At 39.8% G+C, this 13,197-nt stretch overlaps 1 protein-coding gene across 1 annotated transcript in view; it reads right to left on the reverse strand.

The window, feature by feature from the left end:
* PAX2 (paired box 2) overlaps positions 1-13,197 on the reverse strand; it is a 151,713-nt gene that overhangs the window by 19,661 nt on the left and 118,855 nt on the right. Inside the window, exon 7 of the mRNA XM_025169493.2 lies at positions 11,510-11,636. Coding sequence (XP_025025261.2) covers positions 11,510-11,636 — 127 coding nt within the window. The remainder of the gene's footprint in view (positions 1-11,509; positions 11,637-13,197) is intronic.

The following is a 13,197-nucleotide window of genomic DNA, read 5'->3' on the forward strand; positions in this document are numbered from 1 at the left end:
GAGTTCAAGGACTCATGTGTTGATGGAAGACCACATTATTACCCATAGAGGTTAGCTTATATTGCCTGAAAGCCACAGTTGCACTCATGACAAAAAACAAACTATGACAAGCCCAGTTTTATAATCAGCTAAAATCCTTATAGATTTGTGAACAGGAAAGTCAGTGTAGATACACCACACAGAAAAACTGAATAAGGAGCAGAAGAGAGCAGAAGTCTGACATCATGTGACATTCATGTGATCTTTTGAGGCAGTCAGTCCAGAGGGATTTGCTCTTGGTGAAGAATACTTAAAAGCTGGGTAGCCATAGCCAACCTCAAAGTATGTACTCAGGGGTATCAAAGGACTTTGCACCATTCCATTCTAATTGGAGAAAATATAAACCAGGAAAGGAGTATGCTGCTGAGGAATAAGACTGAACGTTGCCTTCTTGCTTTTTTATCTAAAGGCAGGGATTTATTAGGGCATTTGAGCACTCCCAGATAAAAATTAAAAATGGCCAAAATCTCATGAGGAATCTTGTAAATTCTCAAGCATTCTCACATGAGAAGGGTTGTTTTTGGACTGTTCTTGTCCAGTTCATATACAGTACTGTGCAAAGGTTTTAGGCAGGTGTGAAAAAATGCTGTAAAGTAAGAATGCTTTCAAAAATATATATTGTAATTGTTTGTGTTTATCAGTTTACAAAATGCAAAGTGAGCAAACAGAAGAAACATCTAAATCAAATCAATATTTGGTGTGACTACCCTTTGGCTTCAAACCAGCATCAATTCTTATACTTGTACACTTGCACAAAGTCAGGGATCTTGTAGGATTAGAGTCAGGTGTATGATTAACCAATTATACCAAGCAGGTGCTAATGATCATCAATTTCATATGAAGGTTGAAACACAGTCATTAACTGAAACAGAAACAGCTGTGTAGGAGGCTTAAAACTGGGTGAGGAACAGCCAAACTCTGCTACTAAGGTGAGGTTGTGGAAGATGGTTTCATGTCACAGGTCATACACCATGGCAAGACTTAGCACAGCAACAAGACACAAGGTAGATCTACTGCATCAGCAAGGTCTCTCCCAGGCAAAAATTGCAAAGCAGACTGGGGTTTCAAGATGTGCTGTTCAAGCTCTTTTGAAGAAGTGCAAAGAAACAGGCAATGTTGAGGACTGTAGATGCAGTGGTTGGCTAAGGAAACTTAATGCAGCAGATGAAAGACACATCATGCTTACTTCCCTTTGACATGAGAAGATGTCCAGCAGTGCCATCAGCACAGAACTGATGGAAACCAGTGGGACCCTGGTATACCCATCAACTGTCCAGAGAAGTCTGGTCACAAGTGGTCTTCATGGAAGAATTGCGGCCAAAAAGCCATACCTCTGACGTGGAAACAAGGCTAAGTGACTCAACTATGCATGAAAACATAGGAAGTGAGGTGCAGAAAAATGGCAGTAGGTGCTCTGGACTGGTGAGTCAAAATTTGAAAGATTTGGCTGTAGCAGGAGGCAGTTTGTTCGCCGAAGGGCTGGAGAGTGGTACAATAATGAGTGTCTGCAGGCAACACTGAAGCATGGTGGAGGTTCCTTGCAAGTTTGGGGCTGCATTTCTGCAAATGGAGTTGGAGATTTGGTCAGGATCAATGGTGTCCTCAATGCTGAGAAATACAGGCAGATACTTATCCATCATGCCAGACCATCAGGGAGGTGTGTGATTGGCCCCAAATTTATTCTGCAGCAGGACACTGACCCCAAACATACAGCCAATGTCATTAAGAACTATCTTCAGTAAAGAAGAACAAGGAGTCCTGGAAGTGATGGTTTGGCCCCCACAGAGCCCTGATCTCAGCATCATCGAGTGTCTGGGATTACATGAAGAGACAGAAGGATTTGAGGCAGCCTACATCCACAGGAGATCTGTGGTTAGTTCTGCAAGATGTTTGGAACAACCTACCTGCCGAGTTCCTTCAAAAACTGTGTGCAAGTGTACCTAGAAGAATTGATGCTGTTTTGAAGGCAAAGGGTGGTCACACCAAATATTGATTTGATTTGGATTTTTCTTCTGTTCGCTCACTTTGCATTTTGTAAACTGATAAACAAACAATTATAATATATATTTTTGAAAGCATTCTTACTTTACAACATTTTTTCATACCTGCCTAAAACTTTTGCACAGTATTGTACTTATGACATAAGGCATGAGAACAAACAAGATATAAACTAGGATTCTGGCTCAAAATGTAATAACCACATTGGTTTTAACATGGATAAATGTTAAATAAAATATATAAATAAAAGCCAAGATAAATCAGTTCCAAGTTACGGCTTATCGTAAAAATAAATGATAGCTTTGTGTAAAAACACATCAAGTGACCAAAGTTAGAAAGAAACCTAGCTTAGTGTTATATGCATAGGAAAGCAATCTTAGATACTAATGGGCAGTTTTTACTATGGCCTTGCTCTCTACTTCTCCCAGGCAGGGCTACCACACCTGAGATAAAAACAGTCTGGATGATCACTTAGAGATACAGAAAACTCTGTACTGTGTAATGATCAGGAGTTTTGCAGCCCAGATCTGGAACCGCTGCTCTCAAGCCACTGTTACATTCATACCATTCATGCAGGGATAAGCAAAATGGAGAAAAGAAAAAAGCTATAGTTAAGTTAAATAAATTAAAGGCTTGAAATAAGAAAAAGAAAAGGAACCAGTGTGAAAGCCCACTGCTGGGAAATCAATAAAAATTTAAAATGAGAGTGGGATTAAATTCCAGGAAAAAAGACATGTTCGTTTTTTGTTTTTTGTTTTTGCTGTTTATACCCTTCATATACTTTGACAAAGAACTTTTTTTCATTGGGTTGGCAATTTGCTGATCTCCTTTTAAAACATCCTTTCTCTGGCGGCTAATGTAATGCAGGCACAGAATATTTTTTTGTGCAGAAAAATATCTCTCAGTTTAAGCCCTTACTTATATTAATGAATCACTATTCCATGTTTAGTATGTGCTTGGAGGCAATGGCTTCCTGAAATTGTTATAATTCATGATAAGGAAGGGACAATCTTTACATACTTTTCTTTCCATGTTCCTGGAAAGTTAAGAGGCCAAGCTCGTAAAGTTCAGAATGGGACTGGATAATAAACAGACTGCGTATACTAAAACGAAGAACTATGAAAAAAGAATCCTTTTTTCCCCAAACAGCTTACAGAAGAAAATTGACATAATGGATTTATAATGGGGGGGGGGAGTAGAAAGTATTTCCTGGTTTTAGTATTCTGGAAATGAACATGAGAGTCAGTGCTTAATGGTTTTAGATAAAATCATTTGGAACTTTCGCTTCTTCATTCTAAGACTGTGAAGAAAAGGAAGGTTGCAATGGCTTGGTATGTCTTAGCAGTTTTGTTCACTGTCTTGGGCTAGTAATCTGTGTCTTAGTGTTTCCCAGACATAAAATAGGACCAAATTTCCACTATCTGTTATCAGTGCAATATAATACATATATCTATCTCCACTTCTGGCTTGGAAGCTCTAATCTTGGGTCCTGGAAGTTGGAAAAATGGCAGTCTTGGCTGGTAAACACCAGGCCCATTCATCACAAGAGTGTATTCATCCATGACATTCTGGGTGAGTGAGTAAACCTGGTTTGTATTACTGAGTCATCATTGGGTGAGGATGGCAATATTACCCTCTTAGAATTTCCCCCCCCCCCATGTTTTAGGTCCTGTGGTAGCCTTGGGCTCAAGCCAAAGGAGTTGGGGCAGTGTTGATCTTATGGGATAACTCATCCATGAACAGGGACATTGCTCCTGAGGTGGCAGAGGATGACTGGCTTCACTTTGAGCTGGTTATAGAAAACCCTGAATACCCTTCTGATGTACCAGCCACCCTGCTGCCCAATTGTTTCCCTCTCTGGTTTCCTAGATTTGATCTTTGAGATGTTGTTGGACTCTCCATAATTTTGGGGGCTGGGCTACTTCAATCCTCATATCCTAGGGGCAGGGATAAAAAGAGCCAGTGAGCAACCATGGGCTGTTCTCAAGTAATTTGTGCCCAACATGTGCTGGGGCCATACATTACACCTTATTTTCACTTTGGACAGTTGCTTGGTGATCTAAATATGGAAGGCATTGCATCTACTCCTTTGCCATGATTTTTGGTTCAGTTAAGTTGCTGGTACATGGGATCTCTGCAGTATGTGACCCATTAAGAGCTTTGCCCCAAGCCCCTAATGGCTCTGGAAACTTTCTAGACAACATGAGGAATTTCCCAATGATCTGCCAGTCTGTTCCATCAATTGCCTGGTTAGCCTCTGACCTGGGCTTTCAGTGAAATTGCTCCCAAGCAGTCTTTTTCTGTGTGCTGACCCTGGAGTGCACCTTAGTTCTCTGAGGAATATTGGGAGAGATAAAACATCAGAAATGATGCATAGAACACCAGTGGAGGAAGACTGAATCTGATCAAGCATGGGTACCAGTTCAAGTTTGAACCTATACTGTGGTGATAATAGAGTAATTACTTTTCTTCCATTATTGTGTTAGCAGGCTACCAGCTGGCAGAGTTGTTTAAGATGGTGAATTCTGTCCTTGGAAGGGCTGAGCAGAGAGAGCTTCTACCTGGCTGCTCTGATTCTTGATTCTATCTGGGGAGTGGCTGATGTGGTGACTAGTTCTGTTTTCTGGACTCCTTTTGGCTTATTAATTCTGAGGAATTGTATAGGTTGGTCCTTGGCATGACTGCAAGCTTGGCCCATGCCCCTTCTGATTTGGGAGGGGCGGTGCCAGCAGCTAGAAGGATAAACCTCCTTTGAACCAGTAGTCTTTTAGAAATATCACCCTGTTTCTGGGGAAAGGCTGTTGATGCAGTGGGGATCCAGCTGCAGAGCACTCTAGGGAAACTGATTGTTTTGACTGTTTTCACTCAGGGTTCAGGCCTGGGCCTGGGATGGCAGTCTTGTTGAAATCTTGATGGCTGTAGTACACCCTTCTTGGTCCTTTTAGACCTCTTGGTAGCTTTTGATATCATCAGTTATAGCATCCTTCTTGACCACCTGCAGAGGGTGGGGAGTGGATGCACTGATTTACAGTGATTCCACTTCTATCTCAACGGGTGGTTCAAATCAGTAGTAGTATGGTGGGAAGAAGGTGGCTTGGTAGCTACCTCCTTGCAGGATGTCACTAAGAGTTTATTCTCTCCTCCTTTCTGTTTAACATTTATATATAGATGCTGGAGAGAGGTGATCCAACAGTTCAGGATCAGTATGCTGATGATATGCAGCTTTATATTGCTATCCTGAACCCAATTGGAGATACTTTCAGACTCCTGTCCCAGTACTTGGAAAATCTCAAGAGTCTGGATGGGATGAAACAGACTAAAGTTGAACCTGGTGAAGACAGAGTTGCTGTTTGTTCTAGTGGTTCTCTGTCAGCTCCTGTATTGTCTCTTGAAAGGGTCACCCAGCCCCTGAAGGGTCAAGCCTGCAACTTAGGAGTCTTCCTGGACCTTATTCTTCATTATGTTTTTTTTTTCATTGTTATTACTGTCAGTTTTGGGAGATTTTGAGATCTGAGGTTATGAGGATGGTGGAATACATTTTTCCCCTTATCATAGAGGTTTTATTATATTTATTTTAGCTATAGTTTTTCTTATGGTGGCTGTTTTTATTGTATTTTATTTTGTTATAAGCCACTGGAACTCAAAATGATTCAGCAGCATATATCTTTAAATAATAAAAACAAAGCAACTATTTGTTCACAAAAGGAATAGTCCACTGAGTGAGTGAAAATGAAGAGCGCTAATAAGCATTTGCCAGTGGAATTTGCAGGAGGAACAGACAAGAAAGACAGTAGAGCATATCTGAGCAGCTGTGTGTTGTGAAGGTTTTGTGCTGAACTGTGAGAGATGAAAAGCTCACCTTCTGAATAGCTGTTGTTTGCAGATGTATCCTAAGAGCTGCTTACTCATTGTGGGTGACTGAATGAGTGTTTCCTGCGAAGTAAGCAGAGACTGCCAGAAAAAATAAGGCAGCCAGATTTCATGGAGCAAGCTCACAGTACAGGTAGTCCCCAGTTTAATAATGATTTCCATTTCCAAGGTTTGTCCTTAACTTGAATTTGTATGTAAGCTGGAAGAGTATTATTGTATAATAATGTATTAGTAGTATTGTGTAATGAACTTGAACCATTGTATATTTAGCTCGAATCATTGTGTATTTAACTTGAGTTTTGCTTCAATAGGCTCCGTTCTTAACTATGGGTCCAACAGAAGACAACATGTTTGGCTCAGGGTTGAACTGTGGAGCTCTGAGCTTGGTTGTTTTCTTGCAACGTTCGTTACTTGGCTATGTAACATCTTCAGTGCTAGAATGGAATGGGGTTTTCTCTCTGTTTATATACAGTGGCATGCCCTGCCAGTTGTTTATCTCTATGTGCCTGTTGATGGCTGTCTTGTCTGAATACCAAGCTTCCAGGAATTCCCTCACATTTTTGGATTTAGCTTGGTCTACGATGCTAACAGTTTCCCAGTTGAAACTATGGTTGTCTGTCCATGTGTTGTGAGATTAAGGAGTTTTCATCGTGTCTTCTGACTGCTAATTGGTGTTCATGGATGTGCTCTGCTAGCCTTCTGCCTGTCTGTCCTACATAATGGTTGTTACAGCCTGACACTGTATGTTGTAGATGACTCCTGTTTTTTCTTCTTGGGCTAGTGGGTCTTTTGGTTTACTTAAGGTGCTTTGGAGGGCTTTAGTTGGTTTGTGTGCTACAGAGATGCCATGTGGTTGTAATAGTCTGTTGGTTGTTTCTGAGATGTTTCTGATATATGGCAGTGTTACCCTTTTCATAGCTTGTGTAATTATGGATCGTCTGTAACTCAGGCATTCTTAACTCAGGGACTACCTGTACTGAAAAAGTGATCAGAGAGTGCAGACAGGAATTAGCTAGGGTATTTGGTGGGATAATCTCTAACAAAATCCTGGAAAAGGTAAATCCTTTTTTTTTGTTTTCTTTGAATTTTTGGTGGGATAATCTCTAACAAAATCCTGGAAAATCCTGGAAATGGTAATCAAGCAGTGGGTTTGTGAGCACCTAGAAATGAACAAGGTGATTACTAGAAGCCAGCATGGGTTTGTTAAGAACAGGTCATGCCAAACAAATCTTATTGCCTTCTTTGATAAAGTGACTAAATTAGTGGGCCAAGGAAATGCTGTGGAAATAGTATACTTAGATTTTAATAAGGCATTTGATAAAGTAGACCACAGCCTACTTCATGGCAAGATAGAACAATGTGGGATAGATAGTACCACTGCCAGATGGATTTGCAGTTCGCTGACCAACTGCACTCAGCGTGTGGTCCTTAATGGAACTACATCTACGTGGAGGGAAATATGGAGTGGGGTGCCTCAAGGTTCGGTCTTGGGTCCAATGCTCTTCAACATCTTCATAAATGACCTAGGTGAGGGGATTGAAGGAGTGCTCATCAAATTTGTGGATGACACAAAGCTGGGGGGAATTGCTAACACTTTGGAAGATAGATTCAGAAGGATCTTGACAGACTTGAGCATTGGGCCCTATCCAACAAGATGCAGTTCAGTGGAGAGAAAAGTAAGGTCCTGCACTTAGGCAGGAAAAACCAGATGCACAGGTACAGGATAGGCAGTACCTGGCTCAACAGTAGTCCCTATGAGAGGGATCTAGATGTCCTGGTGGACCACAAGCATGAATCAGCAGTGTGCTGCAGCTGTCAAAAAAGCCAATGCAGTTCCGGGCTGCATCAACAGAGGGATAGTATCAAGATCAAGAGAAGTGACTATACTGCACTGGTGAGGCCACATTTGGAATACTGCATCCAGTTCTGATTCCCACAATACAAAAAAGATGCTGAGGCCCTAGAAAGAATGCAGAGAACAGCAACAAAGATGATAAGGAGTCTGGAGGCTAAATCCTATGAAGAACGGCTAAAAGAACTAGGTACGTTTAACTTAATAAACCTCCCAAAGCTGTGGGTGCTTTATCGCTGGAGGTTTTCAAGAAAAGATTGGACAACAATTTGTCTGAGATGGTATGAGGACTCCTGCCTTGGTCAGGGGGTTGGATTAGAAGACCACCAAGGTCCCTTCCAACCCTATGATTCTATGACATTTTTCCTTTAAATTAAGAGTTGTAGTTGGCTAACCTGGGAACCTAAGAAGGGAACAAGAGGAAATATAAGACTTTTTGCTGGTTATGCCTTAAGAAACCAACATGAAAATAATGGACAAGAGTTTGCAATTGTGACCTGCAGTATCATGGCATGTTTATGTTCCTGCCTGAAATATACATGGCATACAATTACAGGAAGTGCAAGCTTGTAGTAATCATTAAAAAAAAAAAAATCAAGGTTGATTTTTTTTCCAAGGTGGTGGTTTTCACAGCAGAGAGACTGATTGTCTCTTTCTCCTTCTTAACTGTACAAGGAATTATTTTTGGCTGTTGAGTGCCAAAAATTGGGCAGAACAGCTATTTTCCCCTGAGGGCTGTGCCTAAGGGGTGAATCCAGAGGATTATAATTCTTCAGGAGATTTACACCCATCACGGCTATCTAATATCGAATTCAGTTGAAACTAAAAACCATTCCTCAACTACAAATTAATACATGGATTTGTACCACATCCAAAATTTGGGTTTCTCTACGCATAGAAGCCATATCTTAATTTTTCAAGATACCCAAATTATGACAGATTCTTAGCAACAAGGACTGAATTTACTGTAGCATATAAACTTATTTGGTGATTTATACTGTGTTTACCATGGTTCTTGATATTTGTGATTAGCTTAGAGCTTAATAGCAATTTCTAATCTTTTAAAACAAAATAATATATTCAGTTATTCATAATTAATAATATACTGGATAATTATAATCTCTACATTTTTAAATTCCTTGTTTATTCATTTGTATTTTTCTTTTTTCTGTCTTTTTATGTATTGTCTAAATGTATAATAAAAAAAAGAAAAAGACAGTCTCCATGAGGAAGACAAACAATGGAAGAAAAAGAGAATCTAGGCTCATCTTCATGTTCCTTTAATCCTGCCCTGTTAGCTATTTTTGAATGACATGGCTTTATGATGTTACCTTTGTCCTATCTCCAGCCCCCAACAGTTGCAGCTCTTTAGCTTTCCCAATTTAAAAGTAGTGTTTTTCCTCTTCTCCTGATGCAACTTTTTGCCATGGGCATGATCTAGGATGTTTGTCAATGAAGTGCATGATGGTGTGGTTAGGAGCTGAGATTTGGCCCCCATTGGCTATGGTGGACATCCCCACTCCCCTCTGATTGCTACGCGCTGCCCTCCATGGCCATTTTGATGAGTTGAAGGAAAGACTGGACAACTATACAGTGACCAACTAGGGCTTTCTGAAGTCAGGTCTTATATGGATTCTTTGTATATTAAAATTTAGCACTGTTTTGAATGAAAACTAGAAATATGTTTAAAGTGTAGGACTTTGTCATTACTTTCCACATTCACTTTAATGTTAAAAATATAATTGATCATACCCACACATATTTATATAGGAATGTAGTACCTTCACCACACAGTGCATACACTAACATGTCTTCAGAGATAGCATAATGCAGAACAATTTCCCAGTGAAAAACCTCAAATATGTCAAGACATAAATGGTTTACAAACAACAAAAATTGGTGACAAGCAGTTTACATCTTTTAAGTACATCAATAAATGTCATTTAATCTAAAAATTATGACAAAGCAGGATATCTCTTTTAAAAAATCCCTACGTACATCTCAGAAGTATCTGAGTAGTTATTGCAGTTATTAGTACAGATGACCATGTATCCATTTAGGAAATGTGAGAATATGTAACCCCTTGCTAAAGTCCAAAACTTTTCCTATACATTTGAAGGCATAGTAGGAAAAAAAAGGGGGGGGGGAGAATCACATTATGTTTGCATAAATATTGTTCCTCACCTACCTCTTGCATACACACACACACACACACACACACACACACACACACACAAAATCAGAAAATGCCAGTGATTTTACATTGCAACATGGGAAATTATCCTTAAAAAATACGCAGCCTTTTTTCCAAGTCTGAAAGGTAGTCATATTGGTCATTTTTCTACTAAGTCCAGTGACAAATGAAAACAGCAATGGGGAAATTATTCTAATGAAGGATTGGATTCTCCCCTGAATCCTTATTTTCTAAAATGTAGGGTTTTGGAGAAGGAAATCCAGCCTATGCCTGAACTGCCCTGCCCTCCCTTTTTTGCAGCATCGAGACAGAGCAGATTGGAACCTCTCGAGATGGTCCCTATGCTGGAAATTGTAACTTTTGTGGCCTATTGCTAGCAGAAACCTAGGTTCTACCTCATTTAAGATTGTTCTGTTTCTAACAGGAGATGCTTATCTTTGTAATTAAAAGGACAGGACTTTTAAATTAATCATTAATAAATAAATTATTAATAATTTCTTAGTAAGGCTATTATGTCTAGGGATGCCAGAAGTCACTCATTTTTAACATATCAGGTGTTGCTGTTCTGACTGAATCCTGCCCTGTTATATATGATACTAACATGTGAAAATCTCTATTCCTGATTCATGTCTGATTGCCCTTAGTCAATATGAAACCATCTGGAGAAACTGTCAGTGGATTTATGAAGATGTGCTCTAGGTACGCTGGTGACAGTTACGTATAAACCATGTATGATACTTCTAGCTCATAAAACATTTAAAAAAAAAATTGGAGCAGCCATTCCATTCTGTAGCTAAACTGAGAGGCCATTCTGAGAATATATAGAATTTGTATCCAGTTTAAAATAGGTTGCTCAATTCATAAATTACTACTGACCATTAAATAACACATCATAGTTGTATTAAAACACTATATAGTACTAGCAAACTTTTGGCCAAAATTCATGTAAACTCATGTAAATTCCATTGTAAAGTAAGATGAATACCTTTGGGAACATATATCCCAGTAAAGCTCCTCCCACTATTATTACATAGATCAAATTAGACAGGGATCCAAGTGCTCTACCATCTGAAACAAAGCTAGTCACTCTACAGAGTATGGCTTTCTCAGTTATAATTCCTGAGCCTTTTTCCCAGGGAAGTGTTTTAGGTCCACAGATTACCATATTTTGATGGATGATTAAGACTTTGGTTTGTATAAGCTATGCCTTGAATAAGCTTCTGTACTGGACTTCTGATTTAGTGTTGATTTAATTGTGGGTTGACGATGGTATCAACGATATTTAAAACATTCAAGTGCTTAAATTAAATATTTTAATTTAACATTTCTCAGGAGATTCAACTTGTGGGTTTAGTAAACGCTTCAGAGAAACAGATTTGCCAGTTGGTTTAAACCTGGAAGTTATTGATTCCAATGTTGCCTTCCCCCTCCCTACTGTTTGTCCATCCATCCATCCTCCCTCCCTCCCTCTCTGTTTTGGGAACATGCTTATCAAGCAAAATGGGAATAATGATAAAGCAAAGCTATAGCCTCTCACCAGTGGGCATATCACTTACCAGTCACTACAGGGTATGTCTGGGGTCCTGACACGTTGTTCCCCAGGTCTGGGTTAGCAGAGGTGGATAGACTTGACTTGACTTCATCAAGACCAGGGGTCAGAGCTGGGAGGGAATACTCATTACCCTAGGGAGGAGAGAAAAGAAAGCTCTCTAACTGATGGGCTGGAAGGAAGGGAACAGTAGGCAGATGGAGGGGAGTTAAGGTTGGGAAGAGGTACAATGCAGTCCTTGCACAGATGGAAGCAAAGAAGAGACAAAGAAAGCAAATGAAGAGCGAGATTTGGCCAGAGCCGCCATCTTTCCTATGAATGCAAGTTCCCTCCCTCAGGAGCCAGATTAATCTGGAGTTCCCAGCAGGCAGCCACCCTAGATAAAATATGGGATATCAGATTGGATAACTGACTTATTTTTTCAAAGAAAATGTGAAAATCTTGATTTTTCTCTCTGCAGAATGGAAGGTGACTTCATATGGTGGATTAAAGTTCTTGTCTGAACAGAAGAGGTTATCTGTAGTGTTTGCAATGTGAAAAGTATTCTCCAACCCACTCTTGGGATCTTTTTTTTTAAAAGCCTCTTTTCTTTTTTCCCCAACCCTTGTGCATTGGGGTATGAAATTGGGGTGGGGGCAGGCCACATGGCTAACAGAAGGATGGGAGGGGGAAAATTCATTGCATCTGAAAGGATGTCCTGTCCAAGAGGCACTGGTAATTGCCTTTTTATTGTGGTAGCCTCCAAACCAGACGCAGGAACCAGAGAGACAATTAAAAAAGCAGGAAAAGTTGTTCTGATTAATATTACATTAAATTAAAACTGATTTTCTGCTCGCTCTCTCTCTCTCTCTCTGCTTTGTGGTCTTTTTTTTCCCTGTCCCTACTTCTCATGCTAGTTCCTTATGAGCTACTTTCCTCCTGCTTCCCTCCTCCCTGGCCAGCCACGATTGCCTAGTCATTTCCAATTCCTTCTTGTATTGATCTTTCTGTAGAAATCAGTTTTGTAATTAGCTGCAAATTAGGCTTTCTGTTGGGGGTGAGGCTAGCCCCTGATTTATCACTGGAGTAATTCGCTGTGATTGGAGAGAAATTAAAATGAACTCAATTAGGCTTTGGATTTGTTTTATGGGCCCCATTCAGAGTTTCTGGGGGAAGAATGACTGGGCTGGTGTTTAATAGTCTAATGAAAGTAAATAAAGGTTATTCATTGTAATAAACTCAGGGACTCAGGGATAGCAGAAACCCAAAGCCAGCTTTGACTTTAGTAGTTGGTTTACTGCTTTGGGTGGGATTTAAAGCTTTTGATTTTTGTGTGAAGACAAATCACTTTGGAGATAAACAGCAAGTCGGGGAGACAGAAATGCAGATGGCCTTTTCAGAGCAAAGCTTGGGTTTGATACCAACCAATGGGAAAAGGCCTGATTCCTTCTGGCTTGGGCTGAACAGAAAAAATAGGGAGGGTAAAAGTTTATAGTATAGTATGTGTTACTGGATTCCTTCCTGGATTCTCTTCTGTTATCAGGGCATCTTCATTCAAGCATTTGAGAAAGCACAAGATATTCTCTTCAGTAGACAACTCTGAAGTTTTTTTTATAAACTGTTAAATCAAAATAATATACTCAGTTCAACTTCAGCATCCTTTCAGTTTAAAGTTTAAGCTTAAGTTTATTCCTTTATGGTAAGTTTTATTTCAAG

This window comes from Python bivittatus, unplaced genomic scaffold, assembly GCF_059951505.1.
Source record: "Python bivittatus isolate LINGU-HERP-01145 unplaced genomic scaffold, Pbiv_v1 ctg000400_np1212, whole genome shotgun sequence".
Taxonomy (NCBI): Eukaryota; Metazoa; Chordata; class Lepidosauria; order Squamata; family Pythonidae; genus Python; species Python bivittatus.